The 25,527-nt window shown below is 41.2% G+C and overlaps 1 protein-coding gene across 1 annotated transcript in view; it reads left to right on the top strand.

The window, feature by feature from the left end:
- lrp1ab (low density lipoprotein receptor-related protein 1Ab) overlaps positions 1-25,527 on the top strand; it is a 91,853-nt gene that overhangs the window by 20,192 nt on the left and 46,134 nt on the right. The window contains 9 exon segments of the mRNA XM_034696801.1: positions 8,058-8,195; positions 14,920-15,039; positions 15,334-15,462; positions 15,701-15,961; positions 22,800-22,962; positions 23,404-23,626; positions 24,513-24,702; positions 24,822-24,965; positions 25,131-25,367. Coding sequence (XP_034552692.1) covers positions 8,058-8,195; positions 14,920-15,039; positions 15,334-15,462; positions 15,701-15,961; positions 22,800-22,962; positions 23,404-23,626; positions 24,513-24,702; positions 24,822-24,965; positions 25,131-25,367 — 1,605 coding nt within the window.

Raw genomic sequence — 25,527 nt, 5'->3', positions numbered from 1 at the left:
TCGACTCATGTCAGCTCTGTTCCCTGTTCCTCATATCTTCTCTCCAGTCTTTCCTCTCGTGTATTGCCTCACAGTTTTTCCTGCTCGGTTGCAGATGGTGACTTGGTTTGTTTTTGCTAGCTGTCTCTTTCTATATGACTTTGGGGAAATGCTCAGTAGTGCATTTTGTTCAGTGACAGTTTGATTGTATTCCAAGCTGGAGACCACACTGTATTCCTCTGTGCCAACCAATTTAACAGAGCTTAATGTTTGAGCAGGCATGGACTACATTTTATTTAGTAACTCAATCTTTAAAGGATACTCCACCCAAGCTCTGTCTCACACTTATGTGCCCCGTGGGCTTGAAAGGCTCCAGTGAAAAACGGTTTGAATCTTATTAAAATAGTGATCTAGTTGGATCAAATGAATGTCAGTTGGTTTATCTTGAAATATTCGTAGAGGAGTTTGATACCATGATTCTTTTTCAGACTTCTTCTGGTGCAGGAAGAAGAATCTGCTTACACGGGGGCAATGTCTTTGTCCTAATTGTGGTGGCTCAGGGGTACATGGATTTGGATATAGGGTTCAATAAGGTGAAATAGAAACAACGCAGCTGTGGAATAGATGACTAAATGTGTCAGAAAGTAGGGTCATTATAGGTTTTTTTTTCTTTTTAGTTAATAGCACAACTTTGTGTAAAACTGTGAACACTTATTTGATTAAGTAGCTCCAGTCTGCATGTAACATCTTCCCTAAAACACATGCTAGTAAATATTATGATGGACTTTTGGCTATGCTCATGCATTCTACAACAACACCATCTGGCCAGATGAAGATGATGTTACACTCCATCTGTTTATTAAGCTGCCATGTAGAAAAGACAACAGTATGTAGGATGTGAATGTAGATCTTTGTGTCAGTTCCTTTGATTTCTGGCCCATCTGTATTTACTGATCATTTTTCACTGATGCAGAATTCTCACTCAGAACAAGCCTTGGCTGTGTTTCACCTCTGCATGGTCAAATGTTTACGTGTCTGTAACTTGTAGCATGGTTCAAGTACATTAATCAGGTCTTGGAAGCCAGCACTTTTAACAACACTACAGAAAGTATACATGCAAAAAAAAAATATTTTCCCTCCATGTTACACATCCTGCTTTTGTTCTGCTGTTCTCCGCCTAGGCAGTTTTTTAAAGCTGAAATGAAACCATACATCTGCTTTAAGGTTTGTGGTTGCCTTCAGTAGAACAGCTCCATGTCCCGCCATGTTTGTTTTTAAATTGAAAATCAATTTGAATCGGAAAATCGATTGTTTTGTCAAAGCCAGCCCTCTTCTTCATGGGCTGTAAAGCTTCTTGATGTTATTTTTAGAGAACTGTCAGACAACATGTCTCTAGAAATAATGTATCATGTCACAAGAACACGATTTTTTAAATGTTATTCGCTATGTTTGAAGAAAGGTACAGTGTGAAAACTGAATTTAAAAAATATATCCAACTCCAGCACAGTTATACTGAGCTTTATGTCGCAGCAAACTTTACAGGAATTAAGAAGCCCTTTGTTGCAAAGTTGCAGACAGACCACAAATCCTCACCCTTCCTCTTGAAGTTTGCAGACTTGAAAAGTTTGGGGGAAAAAACAAAACTTTGAGTGAATTATGCAGATTTTGTCCAATTTTGCCTTGTATTGTGATTGCTGTAATATGTTTAGAATGTCTACAGTGTAATGATTTGTGATAGTTTAACATTTACACACTTTTTGCAGCCACTCTCCATCCATGTAGGACAGATTTGGGTGGAGTAGCACTTTGACATGATCTTTACCAGGAGACTAGATGCAGTAGAAGCACACCATCACTGTTTGATAAAGTTGTAACAGTATTCTTTTCTTCATATTCATACTATTAGATGATGAAAAGCATGGTGTAAGTAAATCTAGTACATCAGGCGTTCTTCCAGTGAGAGCAATATGTGCTACACTGTTAGCCCTGTATTCTGGGGCTGCCTCTATAGACTTTAGCATGGCCATGTGCTTGTGGTGCATGCTGCTGTAAAGTGTGATTCTAGAGCAGGGAGAGTCAGTCAGTGGGCAGGCCTGCCTGTCACCCTGCACAACATATTTATTCGAGCTGACAGCAGACTTCATGGGAGTCAGTCAGGGGCTGCCATGGAACCCAAAGAGCAGGAAGAAAAGCAGGCTTTATTCTCAGGACAAAAGATCGACAGGGGATCCAAATTTAAGGTCATTGCATAACTACGGGAACTGAGGCTTTGGGGGATGGTGGGGTCGGGAGGTTTGAGGTGTTGGAGGGAAGCGCACACTGGAAGAAACTCTCTTTCACATTTCACTCTGCAACTTTGATGCCTTATGCCGGAAGAGAAGCAAGTGAAACCTAAATCAAGCGAGGAATTTTCTCCATATTTGGGGTATTACTTGAAGGTGACACAAGTAATACACTGCACTGTGCTCTAGGGAAACGTGTATTATTGTCTTTGCACAAAGTCATATTTCATTCTCCAGACTGCATGAGGAACTGGAGTTTCAATACAGCAAAAAGTTATATATAAAATCAATGTGAACCCCTGCACTTCTTCCTTTAATATGATATTTGTATATGAGACAGTGAGACTGAAGATCCCCGAGGGCTCGCTGAGGATATACGATCCACACTATTAGCTCATCAAACAGTCTAGTACCATAATGTAATTATCCTCTCTGTACCCTCTAATAGGTGTGAAGGTTGTGTACTTTTTCTTTGTCTGTTGTTCACTGTACTGTCAAGCTTCTTCAAACATTTTTCTCACTTTGGTACAAGGCTGCAAGACTCGCTGGAGAATCTGTGTTACCCCTGTGAATCGACATGTTAAATCGTTTTCATAATTGCTTTGTGATAATTACATCTCTTCACACCATAAAGGAAATTATATAGCACCCGCCTATGATACTTAATTGAAGATAATATTTAGTAAAATCGTCTGAGTCTTTAAAATCTCCAAATTCTTACATTTTTAATCAAATGTGTTCACTTCTTTTGTGCTGCTGTCTATGCTGTGGAGTGATCAAATTCAGCTTTGAACTAGGTGAAAGACCCCTGCTAAACAAACTAAAGAAGTTTCTGTCAGTTAGAGGTGGAGATGATCATCTTATCTGTGTTTCTTCTGACTTCTTTCTGACTTACTAAGCATTTTAAAAGTAACAGGAAACGTGATATATGAGCATGGAGGGCATTGTAAGCCACAACGTGATAAGTCTCATCTTTTGGTCCTACTATAGCATTTCTGTGGAAGTGAAGATGATCTTCTGATTAATGGAAGGCAAAAGCAGTAGAGCTGGCAGTATTAAGTGTGATAAGAAGTGGGAATGACTTTGGCTAGATCACTCAATGACAAGAGAAACATCTTTTTAGGAAAGTTCAGATTTGAAAGAAGCTTCAACATGAGAGAAACACTAGTCCCTCCTTGCTATATACTCCGCAATGATGGAGCAGAAATTATAATCTACATAATTATGCGGCTCACATAAATGATATTCCATCTACCATCAGGTCTATTAGAGATTTAAATAGTGGCCCAAACTGGACTCTTTGATTCCAGTGTTTGTATTAAGCTTCCTTTTTTTTAACATACCAAGTCTTTCAGGGTATAAATGAATTCATATAAGTGCTTGATACTTCATCTTTTTGAGAGAAGCTCTTACTCAGTCCCCATCTTAAGAGCTGATGAATAATTAGTTCCCCTGAGACACTGTGGAAAAGGAAGTTTATACTTTCTTATTTATGAATGGAAAGTTTGTTATTTCAACACTTGTCCCTCTAAGCTTCTTAGGTCGAGAAAGTTTGGATGGAAAGATGGCATCAATAAAGTCTGTAAAGGCAAGTTTCCATTATTGTGAAACAGTTTCACCTGCAGTATCAGGATCTTAATGTTGTGATGTTTTCATACAAAGAAAAGGCTCCACAGTCATGATGAATTATGTTACATAATAATGCTGCTTCACATAAATCTCCAGTTTGATGCTGACAGGTGCTGAGTGCCAGATTCCAAAAGCTTCATCCAGATCAGAGCGTATGATAAGGAGCCTTCGCCTTTTTGTCTGTGACTACAATGCATTTTTGAACTAGAGGGCTTAAAATGAGAAGCTCCAAATTTCTTTCCTCATTTCATAAAGTGCTTTTGTGTGGATGGGCGAGCTCTTCTGTCTTCTTTAGTATAGTTAACAGTAACTGAGGACATTCTAGGGCTTCTTCTGACCATGTTTGAGAGACAATTTACCTAAATTTGGTTTTAAATGCCACCGTAGTTTGTCTAAGGAAACAAACAGGCTTCAAAACAAGCCTCTTCACATACGCACTCATTGCTTGTTTACACAAGTCCCTCACAGTGTTGAGTCTTCCTCTTTCGGATGAGGGTGTCAGTAGGCGGAGGAGAGATGAGTCTTGGGATGCAGGACATGGCGTCAAAAGTATGCTCGTCTTGAAATGATTATCATTCTCTAACCTTGGTTACTTTTAATTATCCTGTTCCATGTTACAAACATTTTTACTTTCCATCTGAAGTGAATTTTCCAGAATGTTTCCAACTGTGCCGTTACGTTAGCTCACCCAACTTCTTACTGGCAGAAAAAAAAGAGTCTTGAATTGGGATGAAAACTTTGTTTGATTGTTTTCTCACATTCAGCTCACCCAGAATATTTTGGGATGTTTTTGGGAGTTTTGTTCACATGTGAATACAGCTACAAAGAGTTGTTGGTTCAAGAGTCTCACAAAACTAATTTTCTGATTAGTGTTGTGCCGTTGTTTTGTAAACCTGATGGAAACAGGAGCTTTGAAGGAACCTGTTGTATTAATATTCAAATGTATCAAGGGAAGACTTCTTAAGAAGGGCTCAAACACTCAAAATACAAACAGGCAATAATGCAGAATGCTTTTCTTCTTGGAGATCACCTTATTTCTTACAAGAAAAAGAAAGAGAATGATCTATGCACTATATGTTAAATGAACCAAGAGCCATGTGTCAACCACAACACCCACAGAACCTAATCCTGGTATGGCAAAATTGCAAGATCGCCCACATGCAGACGAGAAGCTACTGAGCAGTCTTTCAATATTGTGCGTACTTGAATATGTTTAGTTTTGTTCCACATTTGCAATGAAAAAAAAAACTGAGAAATGTGTGCTCTATTCGTTCCTGTCAGATTTGCACAGTAATGCTGTGCTTCCACTGACAGATGAAGCAGGAAATGGCTACTGCCAGTATAAGGGGGGCTTATTGTAACACACTGTCAACAACTTTCCAAACTGGAGCAGAGAGTACAGGGTTCATCTCCATTGTCCCTCCTGCAAAGTTATTTAATCCTCCATATTGTTCTTTCTATTTGGTTTTCTGCGGCTGGTCTCTATTCAGCTCCTGCCAAGATTTGACCGTGTTGTGGAACTCAAACAATTATTTCCGGCTGTTGTGCATCGCTGGACATTGTTCGAGTGTTTCCAAAAACGTATTTGGTAGCGGCTTGGCCAGTTGAAAGAGTAAGGAGTGTGTTGGGCAAGAGGTTGCCTCTTGATAGGGATTTAAAATAGAGCTCAGTATTTTGGTGCTGCAGTTGACTTTTTTATCAAAAATGCATATCAGACTCAGATTCCTGCAGTGAGTGACATTAAGATAACTTTCACTCAGACTTGTCCTTCGTACTCACTCATAAGAGTACGGTGATGAATATCAGATCTTGGAGGTTTCATTTCCTGTGTGCACAGCAGTTTATTCCTGGTGCTGCAGTTTACGTAGAAATCCCTCGGTTGGCGGTTTATTGAATGTAAATCAGGCCGGCTTAGAGGCTGAGGCTGGAGAGCTGCTAATATGCTAGCATCTCCCAGAAAGAGAGCTACTCTCCTTCTTTCCAAGCCAGATGTATTAGAAGCTAATTCTCTGTTCGAATGTGGCTTTTTTCCTCCACACAGGCTGCTGTGGTAGGATCATTATGGAAGCTCCTGTCAGTTTAATGTCCTTGTTTTAACAGAGTTATTTTATGTGATCTGTGTGTGGTTTTTAATCTCTTGGCTGGATTGAGAGAAGTCAGAGGGGAAGCTTGTGGTTCTCCTCAGGGAGTGCTGACATGCAGGCAAATGTTCTCTCTCATAAGTCTCTGTGCACTTCCACATTTTCATTCTTTTAATAGCCGTACTTGTAAGAATAAGGGTCAAATAAAGTGTATTGTGTCTGATTGATAATGATACAGATGCTGATGCTGTGTGTGTCAGATTCTGATGGAGGCTTCTGAAACAGGTTTGCAGCTCAGGCTGCTTCACTCGACTTCCTCTCGAAGCTTCTCCAAGCACCCCACATAACCCGCAGAACTCCTCACATCATTTCCTGTGAAGGAGGTGAACTTTATTTTCTCTGCTTCTAGTGTTTTTCTAAAATGGGTCAGCAGATGTTAGAGAGAATGGAGAGAGAGACAGAGAGGGAGGGAAAGAGAGAGAGAGTTGGAGGAGGAGGAGGAGGAGGAGGAGGAAGAAGAAAAACAGCCAAAGCAAACTGTTTGCTCTGCAGTGTGGGTTGATAGAAAAGATAGAGAGAAGAGTGGGAGAGAGTGAGTGGAAGAGACTGCATCTACTCTGTGTTCTGGTCTGATGCTGTTAAAAAAAAAAAAAAGCATTCTGCTTTTTTTGAACTAGAGGACATCACGTTCTGTCCTTTGCCCTCAGCGCCTCCAAGTTTACTTTGGTAATTTTTCTATAATTTTCCTCCTGTATCTGCAAAGTCATCACATCCGCAGATCAGATTTCATGACTTTGCAAAAGCGTACACATGGAGGGTGCACACACAGTGATGTGTGAATGCATGTTATCTATTTGGCTCTGTCTATGACACATTCTAATTCTTATGTGCTTACACTTAGGAAAAAAGTTCATTCTTGCAGAGAACCTATTACTATATATCATTGTGTCATTGAAGGATTCATCTTTTGTTCGATGCAGAAAAACTAGATTTGCATGTGAAGTGTTTGACAAATTTGGAATAACTATTTAGTAGGGATGAGTATTGCCAAGAACCTCACGATGCGATACGATACAATTTGCATAAGATATCACAATATTGTGATATATTGTGGTATTCTACACAGTTGACTAAGAAGAAATAGTGATGGTGTATATGTAAATCACACAATATTGCTCAAAATTGAAAGGAAAAATGAATTCAAAACTATTTGATTGAAAACAACTTTTCCACTTTATTGTTTTTGAAATACTGAAGTTGTATTTTAGTTCCAACTCGGCTAAAATGTGAATTTTTATTATTTTTACAAAAATATCGATATTAAGAGTTGAAATATCGATATCATATTGGAGGTCAAAGTATCGCGATATAGTGCTCTATCAATATTTTTTCGCACCTCTACTATTTAGACTTCCTGTAAATTGAGGTTGTGTCTTTTATTTTCAGGTATTGTATAGGAAAACCCATGTTGGTGTTATCTTTGCTTATGGTGCAATAATCATCAAAAAATTGTGACTCAATGTAACAGGTAAAACACTCGGATACAATCATTTCCGGTGCCAGAATGACCCACTTAGGGTGAAGAAAAAAAGCTGGTTGATACATTTTCATGAGCAGTTTTCTGCTAACTGGGCTCAAAATGCCCTTAAACGCATTAAAACCCTCTATATGACCAGTTTGCTTTAAACAAGGCCCACTGCACCCATACTATCTGTATATTATACTGGCAGGTACCACAGGTTCCTGACCGTACATTAGAATATGGAAATGAGGCCGAATTCCTGCATAAAATAAAACAATGTCTTGAAATGCACAATGAGACAGTGGATTCTTCACTTGACTTCACACCATGAATCAGGACATTAGCTGGTGACTGCAAAGGATGGAGGGAAAGGATTATGTTAACCATCTCTGTTCTTCTTTTGAAGTCAGCACAATCCCTGCGGACAACCTTATTTTCATTCTAATGCACACATTTTGAATTAGGTAATCGTTATAAATAAAGCACAGATGTATTTCCTTCTGTATTTTTGCCCTCAGTGTACTTCAGTGTTTTCTTACCTGTGTTTTGCTCTTCTTCTTCTAGGCTCACACAACAGGGTGAACCAGTGTCCCGTCAACGAACACGGCTGCCTGGACCTGGATGTGTGTATCCACATGAGCAAACTGTGTGATGGAGTCTCTGACTGCAGCGACGGCTGGGACGAGGGTCCTCACTGCAGAGGTAATAAACACACTGAGGCATGCATGTATCTACTAGCTTCCATTTTCTTCATCACTCGTTCGGAATAGATAGTTTAATGTCCTGCGTCGCACAGACACAAGAGTGTCAGTCTTTGTTGTGGGTCAAAAACGGCCAACCAACATCTCCTTGATAACATCTTTTTGTTTTAGTAGCTATCATCTCCATCCCATAATCTTGTGTATTTGGCCTTTTAATGAGCTGGCCTACTCCAGCTTATCCAATTAAAATGGAATTTCTCTTTCTGGTGGAAAAAACTCATTAATTTATCAATCAGTTCAACTGTGCGTCTGTTTCCCCTGTCCCCGTGGGAATGATGAGCATTCAGGCTGTATGCAGCTGAAGAAAAATCCCTACAAATCCTCTACTATTAATTAGAAAATGATGGAGGAATGAGAGATGAACATATTGCGTCCATAGTGTCTGGTTTTGTTGCAGCGGATGGAAACAAACAAGTATTTGATGCCTTCAGTGGATTACATCAGTATTCAGAGAGACAGTCCTCAGATATAGCTGTCTTAAGCTCTGCCTGTTTGAATTTCAACAACGTGCACGTTTGATTTAATTTATGCCAGTCTCTCCCTCAGTTCTGCACAGTTTCTGCTGCACTAATCGGTATCAAAATCCCTTTCCTGGAATAAAACATCAGATAATCAAACATCTGCATTCAATGGCAAAGTCAAGCAGACCAAAGTCCTGAAACAAGGGTTAGTCTGCCATGTTATCAAACATTGCCAGTAATCTTGAATCACCTTATCTCTTCTGATAAGCACAAGCCAAGCTTCTGTTGTCATAGAGCTTATCTGCATTTGTAAATTTGGGTCATTTAAATGACTCTACTCTATTATTTGTGGGTTTGATGTAGTTTTTCCTGACCAGACCAGCTAAAGAGTGAGTGTATGAATACATCTTCAGAATAGTCCAGCTATAGAATATTTGCATTTTGATAAGGTTAATCCAGAGGAGTAAAGCCCTGTATGACATCTGAAGTGGACAGTTTGTTCGGAGTGGGTGAGTTGTGTTGGTGTTCTTCACACACACACACACACACACACACACACACACACACACACACACACACACACACACACACACAGGTCACCGCTGCTAGACAAGCCTTTACACAACACAGTGATGATGTCATGCAATCACAACATGCACTGCCTGTCCCTGAGGACACAAGTCCAGCTGTCCTCACTAACTCACACTCATACACAGACCTACATGTTCATGGGCTTGAAAATGCATTCAGCACTCAAATATGCACACAAACGCACACTCACACAGTCACATTCCTGTAAATACACACCCAAACACACCCATGACCCCCCCCCACACACAAACACACCAGCAGTGTGTCCAGAACTTTTGGCACTGCTGTTTGTGAGTTGCCCAGTTTTCAGGGAAAGGCCTGGCCTTTCACAAGCATCCTAGTGTTTGCTTGTACAAACTGCTGGGTTGTGCAAGTTTACCTGGGCACTGATGCCTGAAAGCACACTTTGTCCGACAGCACGTCCAAGTAACTCTGGTGAAGTTGGTGTTCGGAGTGGTTAGAAGGGGAGCGAAGCAAGGAAGGTTTGGCCGGAATTTTAACTCAGTGAAATGAGTTATCTCAGCACTTTCATACTGTGTGTCAGTGTGTGGGATTAGTTGGTGTGGGTTGTGTACAGGAATGAAAACAAAGGATTAACCAGGTGGACGTAATTGCTTTGATATTGTTGATCTGGGCAAAGTGGTTCCGAAGGTCCAGATACAGCCTTTAATGTAATTTATTATCCCACCATTTTCTCCCAGATCCCACATAATGGAAACTACTGAAAAATGTAGCATCAGAAATTTGATGTGTGCACCTACAGCTCGGATGGAAAAAGGATGTGGTCAGAATTAAACAGAATGTAATGACAGATCTGGTTTTATTTGCCTTTTTCAGTTCTCAGTCTCAATCGCCCTGTGCTTGAATAGAAACTGCCCCCCCCCCCCCCCCCCCTTTTTCAATAGAACCCATTTTTTATTTTTATTTTTTTCACAATATGTTTATTGACTTTTTTTTTCATTACATACATGAACAGTCAAGAACATAGACAAAGACTCATCCAGCATACACACACAAAAAACATTTAATAAATAAATAAACCACCTACCCCATCTGCTCGTACCAAAATCAATTGGCAAGTGTGCAAAATAAATTGAATTAAGTTAACCAATTGTGATTCCCATAGTTTCTTTTACAGAGAGTCCATGTTAAAACTCATCTTTTCAATTTTTAAACATCCTGTGAGGCAGATGTAGTTAGAAAATGTAGTTAAAGTTAAGGAATTCTCCTATCCTGCAAAAAAAAGGCACCCAAAACAAGTTTCATTTGTTGTAGAGGGAATGAACCTTTCTGTCATACACAGAGTGATCAAAACCAAGACACCTCCAGTTTTCTCATCTTCAGATTTCCTCCCACATTGTTTAAGACCTATTTTTAAAAAGCCCCTTTTAGTAAGCGTAGCTTACTCAGACATGTGGCAGTTATATTGTTTTCCTGTCATATGGGTGAAAGTTGAGTCTACTCATGAACCTACAGTCTGCATTTGTCTTTTCTCTGTCATTTTCTGGGCAATGGGGCCTCTCTTTGGGGGGGCAAGACCTTAGACCTGCCTTTCTCAGCAGTGACTGATTGATAGAAGTGAGAAAACGGGGTCATGGTGGCAGGCAGGACTTCTGAGCCTTTCTCTTATCCTGGCTGTTTCAAAAGGAACCCTGATTATTGTAGCGCTGTGATGCTTCAGTTAATGCATGCACTTGGCTTTCATTGTCCTTCACATCCTTCATGACCGTGTTGCATGTATTGCAGGCTATTTCAATCTACCTGCTGAAAAATCACATTTCATCTTTATTCATGAGTGGGTCTTAACCTTAATTAGTTTATTGGCTGCAGTTTGAGTCGTCTGCATGCCAAAACCAGTTTTATTGCTTTTATTATCTTTTCCCAGCACCATATAAAGTGACACACTACAGTGTTGTTAAACTGTGGAGTATTTCTTGACTCACAATGCGCTGCAGGAAGAAGAGAATCAGAGTTTTCTTTTTTTTTTTAAAGGCACGTTTGACTGCTGTGTGTCTGGGAATGTTTGTGCTCCAGCACGTGTACTTTGGGTGTTTGCACATTTGAGTTTGAGTATTTGTGTATGTTTTAAGCGTCTGGGGCAGGTTACTGCCACCAGGACTATGATAGCTTCTGTTTGCTCATTACTCAAACTGCTGCCTTGCTTGTGTTTGTGGTTACTTTGCCCCTTTTGATAAAGGAGCCCCCAAACACTGCCAGTAAATACACGTTTGAACTGTTGAGCCTCTCACCATGTCCCTCTTTCCAAACCTACCCACATTTCTTTTAATTCACATCATTGTCCCCTTAATGTCTGTCTTACAGAACTCTGCATCGCTCAGTGCTCACTTTTCAGTCACACAGCATTAACCGTCTACTTTTAAATGTGATGGAGTGGACCATGAAACCAAACAATCACAGTGGGTCCTCAGAATGAAGTAGCGTCTCGTAGATAGTGCCTGATTTCATGTTAAACTGAGCGTGGTGGTCCACTTAACTTTGATTAGATTGGTATTCTCAAAGCTCAGACCAGTTTTAGCACAATTAAGCTCAATGCTAGAATGCAGGTTTCATATGTGAGAGGTACATGTGCAGTAAAAACTAAATAAAGTTTATTTTTGTGTTTAAGAAGTATGAGTGTGGTAATTTGATGGAACCATGGAGTTAAGTGGCAGGCTCCTGTCGGCTGCAGGTAGAGGACAGGGACGTGTGCAGACATGTTTCCAGACAGTGAGAGCACACAGGGAGGAATGTCCTGAGAATTGCCTGTCTTTGAAATGCCACTGGAACATCCTGTTTTTGCCTTAATTACGGCTTTCAATTACAGCCACCAGGCGTAGATATGTAGAGAGTTTACATCTTTTTACTTTACATTTTCAAGGAAGGCAAGGGATTTGTATGGATCTCACACCAGTTGATAGATATATTAGCCGATCTTCTGCAGAGGGAGGTGTATAAAAATATCAGTCCTGATAACTTTGTTATGTAACTGTGATCATGACTCAAGCACCATCTGGTTTTTGTCTAACTCAACCTGCATCACCCTGTAGCTCCAGGTTTGTCACCTCATGATTGGATTTTAGAGGAAAATGTCAACTTTAATAATTTTCCTCAGGGATTGGCTGTTGATGGAGTCCAAGAGCAGTTTCCGTGTAATGTTCTTTTTCCACATGACAAATCCCTTTTACCACAGGGCCAGATATGCTTTCCAAAAAATGCATAATGCATCTAGAAATGATGCTGTTATCATACATGCCTCACATTGTCATGAACTGGCCTGCAGTCATCTTTCCTGAGTCACTGACATCTGTTCAGTTATGCATGGAGATACACAAATGTGAGATGTCCCCGAGCCTAGGAGGTCCTTTGGCCGTCAGCCACTCTCTGCTTACATTCAAAGAGCCAGAGATGAGTGAAATTGAGGGTTGCCATCCATGCAGTAACAGGATCAATGACTCTTCCATACTTGTTTAGGACTGAAGGCCTCAAGAGTGTCACTGTGACATCTGTTTGCTTCATTCATTAAACCCTGGTCAAACGTCTTTACACGCTGCTGCTGCTGCTTATTTACTCCAAGTTGGAAACTCTCTTATCTCTCAATATCCTTAAGCCCTTTGTCACTAATTTCCCCCAAACTCTGTTTGCCTTGCCATCCTCGTCTTCCCTCCAGTTTTGCTCTTTATTATTCTGCTCTCTTTTTGTTCTCTGTTCCTCTCTTCACACTTTCTTACCTTTCTTTTTTTTCTCTCCTTCCATGCTGTTGTTTACCTACTAATGCTCTCTGAGGTTAAAACAAATAATTGTATCTGCAGATTTGCATTCCATGAAATCTCACAAAGGATGATGTTTTTTTTTTTTTTACAACAGGTGAAAGATAGTACTTGAATATTTGTGACTACACTTGCGCATGACTTCCCTTATGGCTATTATGTCTATGTATTTTATGTGACTACTTACTTAAACATAAAAAAGCAGGACATAAACTGTTTTTACATTTTTTTTATTCAATCATTCATCAAACAATTAATCAATTATATATATTTTGTGAATTTGGTTCTCACTAAACACAGTCGAAGGCTTACACACAAGCTCACTTCATGATTTGATAACTTGTATCATCACATGTAGGTATTGAGATTTTGTTGTGATAATGAGAACAATAGTTCTGTCCTTAAGGCCCACCCAGAGTTCGATACCAAATCGAGCAAATGACCCCGGACAGAGGTGCATTTTGTGGGTGTTTTGGCTCCCTTGCTGCCTGTGGTCTCTCACAGTGTGAGGCTCAGTGAATGGATTGGATATGGGCCACAGTGTTTGCTGGGGGACTCTTCCTTTCAGCAGAGCCACAACAAAAGGGTCATTGTAGCTCAGAGTGCTACAGGCTTTATATAATAAGGACCCTTCACTGGTCCAATCTCCGCTCTTCACAGCTAAACCATCACTCGTTACTGTAAGCATAATTTGTCCCTAATCATTCATGGTTATTTTGTTGAATGCTGAGAAATATTTTCATGTGGGAGTGGACACTTATTCTCTCTGTTTACATTTTGTGTTTACACTTGGTTGATGATTAAATGGAAGGGGTCTTAACAAGTGTGGCTCTTTCAATCAGCATTGGTTGTGTGTGTGAGAGTGTTTGTAGGTTACATGAATGCTTTTTCCCTTACAAGTTGCTGTGGCCACAGTGTGGGGTCTTCAAATGATATGCAGGGGTTATGATCATGTATAACTGTGTTATTGTTATATCTGTCTGGGTTTTCTTTTTATGTTAAAGTAAAGCTTTAGCATGAAGCTAATTTAGAGATAAATGCTTGCAGAGATGGGGAGAGGATATGTGTCTATATGTGTGTGTGTGACCTAGAAAGAGTATCAGAGATATGAATAGAATATTTTTGGCTAAATTAAAGCTGATCATGATCGGTCATCTCCTCTTGTACTGTTATTTCTTCCTTGAGATAACTACTTCTGGATATACTTATTGAACTAAACTTATCCAGTAAGGGTCATAAGTCTGATCTCTGCAGATACATTCATATACTTTATAAAGTAAACTGAGACTGTCATTAATGTGGTTTTTCTTATTAGATACACGCCACTTTTTCATTTTAATCTATGATAGCATGCCTCTTTTATCTCCTACCTTTCACACACTCATCTGCATGCACACAGACACCCTATAGATGGCATGACGAGGGGGGGTTTCCATGCCCCTCTTTCATATGCTGCCAAAAGGATGTGTCCTTGAGTCCCCTCTGTGGGCGGGAAAGCAGAGGCCCTCCAGCGCGTGCGTGCGTGCGTGCACCCTCAGATCTCCACATCTGTCGCATGCACAGAAGAATACACATGCATGCACGTGCATTTGACCTACACACTCTCACACACAGTCCTATCCGATCTCCCAGTGGAGATGTGATGGGATTTGACAGTGTCGTTCTGTGAAGATTGCCCTGGGATTAAGATAACAATTGGAAAGCTGATCCGCACACAAACCTGGTCAAGGAGGCAATTACTTAAACAGGTTTCATTTAGCCTCTGAAGAGTTACTGACATGTACGCTCCCCCCGCCCTCACGGTATTTAATGTTCTCGGTGTCTCTCTGTTTTTTCTCTGCTACAGAACAGGCACCAGGCTGTGCCTCCCAAGAGTGCCAGTATCACTGTGCTGTGACTCATGATGGGCCCAAGTGCTACTGTAGCAACGGCTACGAGGTTGCTGCAGATGGAAAGACATGCAAAGGTGAGTGATTGTATTTTTAAACCTCAGCTTAAGTAAGATTAAGCGTTAAATCATCTCATGGCTCAGAGTGAATGTGCATGGGGAAGCTTGTAGAGGAGATCAGAACTTTCTTTATTACGCCACTTGCCAGATAGAAGGTGTATCAATGTCTGTAGTAGTCTTTGTTTAATTAATCGGAAGGAACAAAAAAATGCTGTTGATTGTGAGGACACCAAATTCAGTGAAATGCTACTTTACAATCTCTACATATTTCATGGACTGTCAATCTGTTAATACGCATGTGTTCTCTTGCAGATTTCAATGAGTGCGGTGTGTATGGGACATGTAGTCAGACATGCACAAATGCTGAGGGCTCCTACACCTGCAGCTGTGTGGAGGGCTACCTGCTGCAGCCGGACAACCGCTCCTGCAAAGCCAAAAATGGTAAGAGCACACACACACCAGACAAAAATAGGGTTCATAATTGACTTGTTTCAGTGGGAAATTGCTCTTCTCTTCTTGATTTATCACATCTGCATGACAGGGCACCTCAGTTGCTTTACGGATTAATTTACTGTGTAAAGGTGTATTTTAGATGGACCATTAATGCACGTCAACTCAACCTGCTCCACTTCATTTTATCCACATTCTCCTCTAACCTTCTCCTGATCACCCTCCTCAGAGCCAGTTGATCGCCTGCCTATGCTGTTGATTGCTAACCTCCATGACATCCGCTGCACCACACTGGGTGGCTCTACCTCCCGGCTGCCCTCCATACCCACCAAGCAGACCATGGCTATGGACTTCATCTATGCCCAGGAGACTGTCTGCTGGATTGATGTGGGTGACACCCCTGCTGCCACCCAGCTGAAGTGTGCCAGCATCCCTGACCTCAAGACTGTCACTAACGTCCGCACCATCAACATCTCCCTCAGCCTGCACCGTGAGTAGTTTCATGTTGTGACAACACTTTTATGTCTTGTAGTATTTTTTTTTCTTTTGCTGACACATTATTCATACAAAAATGGTTTTCAGGTACACGGAGGGCCTGACAGTGTGGTTGTAGTCTGCCATTGGAAGAGAAATGAACCTTGCATAAAATCACACAAGCAGTGCCGAGATAATCAGTTGTAGCTGTCAGCTCAAGCCGTGTGAAATTTCCATACTTTTGCCTCCTGAATGAAATGGTCAACTTTGCATTTGCTTGCTCAGACTAATGTAAGATTTGAAGCAATTGGCCTCATCTCGGAAAGCTGCTCATACCAGCATTAAAGTGCCAAGTGGAAATGCTGAGTGCAGCTTTATTTCTCCATCGGGTCTGTCTTTGAAGAACAGGGGCACCCTGACACTCCACTAAATCATCCCATAGGGGTAATATGTGTGCAGCTAACCTACATTGATATGATACATATAAGGCTGCCAGCATGCCTTCAGGCATTACTTTGCACATTTCTTGACAGGCAAATAGTAACTTACTGTGTCGCTTGATTTATGTAGTGGCTGTGCATGGCTATTCAGAGGCCTGGAAATGTGTTTTCTCTCACTGCTTTTCTTTGAAGAATTTGAATATAATGGCCTGATCCTACCTCCAGCCATTGATCTTTGAAATGATGACATTTGTAAGAAGGTTTTCCCATAAAGGTCCTCTTCGGTACAGTAAGTGTTATTATGGACAGCACATGTTTGTGAGTTGTGTACAGGAGGACAAAGTATGGAACAAAATGTGTTAAGTGATGAGTGAAATGTCCTCATAACCATAGACAGTAACTCACAGACTCTCATCTCTTTCACAACATCCAGACAGGCACAGACTCACACTCTCAACATGTGAACACTTCCCTCAGAGTGGCTTACTCACATAATGTTGACATGATTTATCTCTGATTACGAGCCTGACAAGGTTTGTTTTTTTCTTCGCCTGGCTGACTGAGCCGTTACTCTCTAAGAATGGGGGCAGAAATGTAGACAAAACATAAAAGCAAGGGTGTGGGTTTGTGCATGTGGGCGTACTCCATGCATGTGTGAGAAGCTTTCCCCTGAGAACCAGCCTCAGGCGTTGAACGGCAGATGTGAGGAAAACAAGTGAAGAAGCCGGCTGCGTCAGACCCTGAAATATGGGACGAGGAACCTGCGACATGATTAGAAGTGCCTCGGCTCATATCTACTTCATTTGAAGCTTGTGTAACTGCTGTCACTGATGACAGCCAGCTCAGTGAACCTCAGCATCTTAAAATGGGGTTTTTCCAGTTGACTCACTGCACCCTCCTGAGTGGCCCGTATCCCACCTCACGCTCTTTGTGTTTGCTTGTCACCGTGGCTTTTTGATTCACCGCTCTGTTAAGTGGTCTGAGGGGTAAATGAGGGTGAGGGGTGGAAATAAGAGACAGCCTGAGAAAACAATTGAAGCTGAGGAGACAGGGGAATGATTAAATGAGAGGGAGAAGTGGAAGGTAGTGATTTGCTGTACCTTGGAGGTGTGTGTGTCTGTGTGTGTGCATATGCCAGTGGTCATGCAGATGGTATTTACATTCCTCATTTGGTTATGTCAGCCTGAACAGCCTTTACATTCCTCTGGCCGTCTCATGTCCTGTCCAGTCAGGTCACTTTAACTCACTTGTAACTGAGGCTCATAGACGAACTCACAAACACACACACATGCACACACAACCCAAATACCTTTGACTCATGCAGCCATTACCTGGTCACATATTACATTTTATGAATTGAGATTTGTGTCTCCGTGTCATGCAGATATGTCTGGCTGCCGCTGCACGCATATTATTTTTTATGTGCTGTCCCACTTTTGTGCAATTTAGAATCTGAAATGCCTGCATTGCACAAGTGTACAGTCAAATTGTTCAAAAGTTATTTTGTGACTGCCTTGGGTAACCCAGTTTCACAAAATCCAGATTCTGCATATTATTTAATCCAGTATTGATATCTGAAACTAAAGTGTAGCACAAGCCAAACAGGTGAATGACTTCTTGGGAATAGCTCAGGGGAAAGCTCTGCAGTGCTTTTGTAATGAGGAGGGAGAAGTGATCCTTGTCTAAGATGTACTGTTATGTAGTAACACTAATGTACAGTGATGATTCCTATCTTGGAATTGTACAGCAGTTGCAGAACATCATCCGGACAAAGAAATAAGAGATTAAGAAGTTAGTGCAGGTTGTCTTGATTCCTAAAAGTGTAGGTCTCAGCATGTCTGTGGTGGGATTTTGGTTGATCTACATCACATAGGAAGCAGAAAGACCAGCAAGACCCTCTTTGAATTTTTCTTATGCTAATGCTCTGGTCTCCTGCTGAGCCTCTGTGCTTCTCCTTGTGTTCATTTACTTTAAAACTCTTATTTAAGTTTAACAGGGCTGAACATTGTGTCCTTCATTAACCCATAAGAAAAGGTGAACTTGAAGCTTGAAAATACATTCTGCTCATATTATTTGGGACCCAGCGCAGGCTTTTGTCAGATATTCAGTGTTTTATAACGAGCAGGGCTCAGGTGCAACCCTCAAAGTGTGGTGGGCAGACCTGGGGATTGCCCTTAGATGGTAATGGTTGAAAGTGCGGAGGGGGGTGGGAGGGACGGGTGATTTATGGCCTTTGGGAGCCTTAGAGAGCGGGGATGATAAGTAAACGAGGGCTCCAGATGTGGTCTGTTCTGTCTGTATGCATGATTCTCTGGAGTTGGAAGATAAAAGGGGAAAGCGTACCCATCCAACCCCTTTCCAACCCATGAGCGAAACTCCACCACCACCTCCACCTTCTCCCCATGTTGCATCCTTTGGGACTCCTCCTCCTTGTGGCTTTTGTTCTTGAGGGCTTTTTTTCCCCCCAGAATAAATTACTGCAGAGAAGGTCTTTGTCAATATCCACCCAGCAAAGATTATCAACATATTCATGGGAGTAAAAAACTGTATTGTCGTCTTTTCTTTCTACATTTTTTTTACAGTTGCTGCACAACAAATACCAACAGTAGAAATAAATAATAGTAACATTTAAAATACAGTGAATTAAAGGACAAACAGAGACCAACACAAACTCTCATGCTGTATTCAAAGCCAAGGAGTAAAAATGAGTTTTAAGACGTGATTTAAAAGTATCCAGGGTGGGGTCCATTTTGACTTGGGTGGGTAGCTCATTCCACAGTTTAGGTGCTACCACTGAAAAAGCTTGGTCGCCCCTCATCTTTTGTCGGCTTTTTGACACGACGAGACACATCTGATCAGCAGACCTCAGTGCTCTGGAGGGGGCGTAGATGTGTATGAGGTCAGAGATGTACTGAGGTGCCAGACCATTTAGTGACTTAAAAACAAACATTAAAATCTTAAAATTAATTCTAAAATGAAGTCTTCCAGCGGACTAGCAAAAGGGGATTTGCCAGTGACATTTCTGTAAGATATTAGAGCCTCTAAAACAGATGAAATACTATATATCAGACAAATCATGAATGCTGAACTTGAAAACGGAGGTCAAAGAGTGTTTTTCACAGATTATTAAGTTGTCTCAGGTACAGGAGGATTATGAAAACAGCATGATGAGTAATTCTTTTTTGCTTTGCACTAACATGTAAACAAAGTACTTGCCCTAACATGCCAAAAAAGGATGTAACATTCAAGTAATAAAATTTGTCATGTAACTTTTTGGTTTAAGCGCTGTTGTGTGACTCCAGGGACTAAGGCGGTTGTGGCCCTGTATGTTTATACCTCTGCTGTTTGGGCAGAAAGTCTGTTTGTTGTTGCTTGTAAGAACCCAACCCCCCCGACCCTTTCCAGTTTGTGTAACCTCTTCTCAGAGTGGTGTGAGCCTGTAGGTGTTACAGGCAGGAAGTTAAAAAGGTTTGTGGGGCAGGGTGGTTGGATGAGGAGAAAGGGGTGGGTTCATTCTGTTTCCCAGCAAACTTTTCCACTTGCCAGAAGCTGAATGAGCGAGGACGTCAACAGACTCTCTGGCTCTCTGAAGAAGGGGGTCTGCAACATGTAGGCTGTTACACAACGCAACATTCACTGTGTTGCACAACTGGCTCTCCACTCTGGATGTGAGTCTAATCGAAGCCTTCTGCAGCCGGGCTCGCAGCTGGATTTCTTTAGAGAAGTTTGGTTTTCGAGCTGATACCAATGGGAGTATCACTATCCCTCTTAACTCCATTACAAACTTTCCCCGTTGTCAGAAACTTGGTTCGGATGTTTATGAAACATCTTGGACTGTTTTTCACTCCCTCCCTGTGGTCATTTGACTTTGATATTTTTATTAGCTCATATATTTATTTTAGAAGTGAGATGGCATGTACCTTTAAAGACTTTCAGTAAATGATTTCCAGCTTGGACTTACACCAACACTTTTAATGCTCTGATATAATAATAATATTTCACCATGACTTACTTCTAGATTTCTTTCGCAATTTTTTTGTAAAACCCCATCGTTCATTCTTTCCCAATTTTTTCCTTGTATCTGCTTATATTGTACCTAAGCATGTCATAACTCTTCATATGGCAGACTCTTTGAAGCTCTGTGTTTATTTGTAGTGAGATTATGAGGTCCACACTACAGATTCAGCAAAACATGGAAGTTGTTTAGGAGATGTCACCCATTGGTTTCTGAAAATGTTCAACGAAGCTAAAACATGGTGAATGCAAGTCTGGAAATGCTGGCGTCAACTAACTTCTTGCTAATCTCAAAAAACAGCAAAGAGGTGGAGTTAAGGCCATAGCCTAGCTGCCTGGCAATCCCCTGCCATGCAAACACCTGTCTGACAAATCAGCACTACACCATAACTCACAACTTGATTGAGTTATTAAAAATAAGAAATTGGGTGTGGAGACCAAAACAGTTTTTGTACCAGACTGTAAAAGTAAGCATTTTAAAATGGGTTCTAATGGGGACTCCTTGGCTTGTGAAGTCCGGCTTAAGTGAACACTGGAACTCTACACTGGAAAAAATGCCCTCCAAAAACAAGGCGAAAAAATGTATTTCAAGGTACTTTTACCTTGAAATAAGCAAAAAAAATCTGCCAATAGAACAAGTGAAAATTTGCTTGGTAAGATTTCTTAAAATAAAACGTAATATTTAGAAAACTGTGATCTTAAAATTAGCAGGGAAAACTTATTTTAAGCAATATTTTAAAGCGTAGTGTCTCAGAATAAGCCAGGAATGATAACAATTAGTATTTTTTCACTCAAAAAAGATTTCTGCACTAATACATTTCATGTCACCTTCTTCATTTGAGATTTATTCACCTTAATTTGAGTTGTTGCACTTCTCTAGGTTTAAGATTATCTTGTACTTGAAATAAGATTACAAAGTTTAATTTGAGCATTTTGAGATATAACGTCTTCTTTCTGAACAAGATATTTATGATGTCTTAAAACTAGTCCCTCTATCTTGATCAAATGTTACTTGTTGAGTAAACTTATCTTAAATTAAGTGGGATAAGACATTTTGACTAAAATGAGACAATTTCACTTGGTAAGATTTTGAGTTTTTGCAGTGTCGTTTGTTTTTTTCAACACCTGAGTTTGCCACTTGATCCACATTCAGCTCAGATGATTATTAACTCTGTTGCTGAACTCCACCTCATTTAGGTATAGTGGTTGTCATGTTCAGGGTCTCCAGTGCAGACATTTTCTTTATTAATGGTCAAAGCTGTGGCTGCATGCACACTGTCATTCACCCCACTCATGTACCCAAAGATCAAAGTCATCCTATGGTTTAACCTGCAAGACATGTGTGGTCACTTTGATACCCTATGTGTGAGTAGTGCCCCTATCTGATGCGAGTATGCGTATGTTTACAGTGTTCTGCTTTGAAAAGAAGTTGAGTTGCAGCTGTTAAAACACAAGGCTGTACGTACCCCCTCCTCACAGCTGGGTCTCCCTGTGGTTTGGGATTCCAGCACCGAGTCTCACACAGGACAGACTTCCCTTAAGAGTGAGAAATGTTTCCAGTGCTAACTTGGCACTTCAGCTCCTGCATGCTGAGGGCACATCAGAAATAAAAGTCTCCATCTGCAGGGCTTCCTCTTTCTAGGTTGGCTTGGTAAGCAGGAGGGTAACAAAATGTCAAGTTGTTCTGGGAGAGGTGTTGCAACAGGGTTGACATTATGTTTCCATGAAAAAATCCTTTTGCTTCTTTGTTTCTATTTAAGATTTCAGATTGATGTAATAGAGAGTGTCCTTGAGTACGTAATCATTTCAAACTTAAACTTGTGCCAAGGAGTATTAAATAGTTTTTTCTAGTAATTCATCACCTACTATAATGAACTTGCTTATAATCTCAGGTGTTCTATTGTAACAGGTTGGGCTTCATTGAAATTCCAGATTGACATCAACCTCCTTTTTAAACACTAGCTGATATATTTTCTTTGATTTAAGTCACAACACAGTTTATGCTCAAACGTATCTGAAAGTTAAGCCTTCAAAAAGAGACAAATTCAACCCAGCTGAGAGGAGTTCAGCTTGTAAACTGCAGGCCTTCACTTTTCACTCTTTATCTTGTCACTTTGTGTGTTTCTTTCCCTCCCTTGTACCCTGCTGGCCTTCATCAGAAACAGTGGAGGGCTGTAAATGGACAAACTGATAGACCATGGAGAGGAGGAGGATGACAGATGCTCATTAATTCAACACTTTGATTTAGTTTGTGAAGAGTGGGATTACTTGATGGGACAGTTATGGCATCATAGAATTAGAGGTTTTGAAATTAGGTTTTATTCATGAACAAGAGTTATACAGTTCTACTTTTATAATGCTCTGTTTTTTAATATCTCTCCTCTCCTTTGTGTCCCTCAGATGTCGAGCAGATGGCTATCGACTGGCTGACCGGAAACTTCTACTTTGTGGATGACGTGGACGACCGCGTGTTTGTCTGCAACAAGAACGGCCAGACGTGCGTGACCCTGTTGGACCAAGAGCTGTACAACCCTAAAGGCATCGCCTTGGATCCAGCTATGGGGTTTGTACTTGGCCCCACTCCCCTCGACCTAACGCTACCCACTGTGCTGTTTTAGAAACTCATGAGAGAGAAGAAACACTCGTCTTGTGATCAGACGACGTGCTGACCAAGCAGGGAGTCGAGAATCAAAGCATTTCCTCCAGATGGAAACCTAGACTGACACTTGTGCGCTGCATTACCGCTTGCATGTTTCATGTTCCTAATACTGACAAGCTGGTATCTGAAGTAGTTCCTTGTCCAGAGTATCACTTCTCTTTTTTGTTATCGTTTTAGATCTATTGATGCAGATATCTCAGGTTTTAAGTGTGTAATGTGAAGTTGTTCTCGACTTTGTCCTTTTTTCATTTCAGAACATTTCTGCATAATATTCCCTCGTCTGTCACGTTGCCTGTAATGAAGTCTCCCTTTTTATTTTTTTCCCCTCCATTTCTTCTGCTATAGCAAAGTGTTCTTCACAGATTATGGGTCAACGCCAAGGGTGGAGCGCTGTGACATGGATGGTCAGAACCGCACTAAGCTTGTGGACAGCAAGATCGTCTTCCCTCACGGTATTACACTGGACCTGGTCAACCGGTTGGTGTACTGGGCTGATGCCTACCTGGACTACATCGAAGTGGTGGACTATGAGGGCAAGAACCGACACACCATCATCCAGGGACTTCTGGTGAGCTTTGAAGAATGGGTGGATATGGACAAAAGAAACCCAAACATACACTTGGATAATAAATAATCTGATGGTTCAGACTTCTTTCAAGCTCACACAGTCATAGCTCTCTGCAGACATCTCTTTTCTTCAACACCTCTAAACATCTGTTTTCCCACTCGGTATCATCACTGACTTAATCTCATCATCTTTATTGGCAGTTCTGTTTCCAAAGTGTCTCCTGGGTACGCTGCAAAAAAGTCTGCCTCTCTTGGGGAAAAGTCCTTTTTATTGCCTTGATTGATAGTACTTAAAGAGTGTGTGATTCTCCTGGCAAGTGCCTCTCTAAACATATTAGTCTGGCCTGAGCAAAGCTTGGCACAAACTTATAGTGGAGTAATGATCTTAATGAAATCAGGGCTGCAGAGAAAGGTGGATGGTGGTGGTGGTGGTGGTGGTGGTGGTGGTGGCAGTGAGTGGGTTTGTGTGAATGGTGGGGTAGGAAACATGATCCCAACCCATATATCTTTCTGACAGCAGAGGAGAGCAGCTCAGGAGAGACCCGTATAAAAATAAAACCTCACTCTGTTTAACAGCAGATAGGAAGTGGATCCATTATGCTGCGCTGAGCCAAGTTTACACAAACACTGTCTCTTTATCGCTGTCTGTCTTCACCAAATGTCTTCACATTACGAGAACCTGTCAAACCTGTTTTATTCTGATAACTAGTTTGTTAGGAGAGTCCACCAAGCAGAACTGGTCTGAGTTTTCAAAATGTAAAAAAGAACATAATCAGTGTCACTCAAGCCATAACTCATTCTCCATGAACTGTTTTTCTGAGATCGTCAGCATTTTTCAGAAGCAAACTCAAGACAACTTCCTAGTTAATTTTCCCTCTGTATTTCAGATTGAGCACCTGTACGGACTGACTGTTTTTGAGAACTACTTGTATGCCACCAACTCAGACGAGGGCAACCTCAACCCCAAGACCAGTGTGATCCGAGTGAACCGCTTCAACAGCTCCGACTTCCAGGTGGTGACTCGGGTAGACCGGGGAGCTGCACTGCACGTGTACCATCAGAGACGCCAACCTCAAGGTACTCACTCATAGACACACAACTTTAGCTCCTAACTTGATTGCTAGCTCATTTCACTTCCTCTGATAACAGTTACCAGTGTTTGATTTGTCTTAATGCGCTTCTGTCTCCGGGTTTAGTACGCAGCCATGCGTGTGCCCTGGATCAGTTTCGGAAGGCTGGAGGTTGCTCTGACATCTGTCTGCTCAGCAACAGCCACAAAACTCGTACCTGCCGCTGTCGCTCTGGTTTCAGCCTTGGCAGTGATGGCAAATCCTGCAAAAGTGAGTTTCAAAACTGAGGGAAATAATTTATGTAACAGTAATGAAAGCCTCCTCATTAGCTCAGCAGTGATGATTGATGATTATAATGATGAAATGGTGGTCAACAAATCCCTGACTGAAGCAATGGCTGTAATTAATTTGGAGTGTTTCTTTCTTCTTCTGCAGAACCAGACCACGAGTTGTTCTTGGTATACGGTAAGGGTCGACCTGGAATCATCCGGGGCATGGACATGAATGCTAAGGTGCCTGATGAGTACATGATCCCCATTGAGAACCTAATGAACCCCCGGGCTCTGGATTTCCATGCTGCCAGTGAATTCATCTACTTTGCTGATGCCACCAGTTACATTATCGGCCGACAAAAGATTGACGGCACAGAGAGAGACACCATAATAAAGGAAGGTAAGAATAAAATATGTTTCTGGGCACTATATCTACCCTCAAACCAAATCCTGCCTATTACTAAGAACTCAAGTCATTCCAAAGCATTCTCACTGTCTGGATATTTCCCCAGTATATGGACAGTTTATAGATTATCTTTCTCACTGGCTCCTCTTTCTTA

The sequence above is a fragment of the Notolabrus celidotus genome, chromosome 11, assembly GCF_009762535.1.
Source record: "Notolabrus celidotus isolate fNotCel1 chromosome 11, fNotCel1.pri, whole genome shotgun sequence".
NCBI lineage: Eukaryota > Metazoa > Chordata > Actinopteri > Labriformes > Labridae > Notolabrus > Notolabrus celidotus.
The sequence above is the reverse complement of the archived record's forward strand: the minus strand, read 5'-3'. Positions and strand labels throughout refer to the sequence as shown.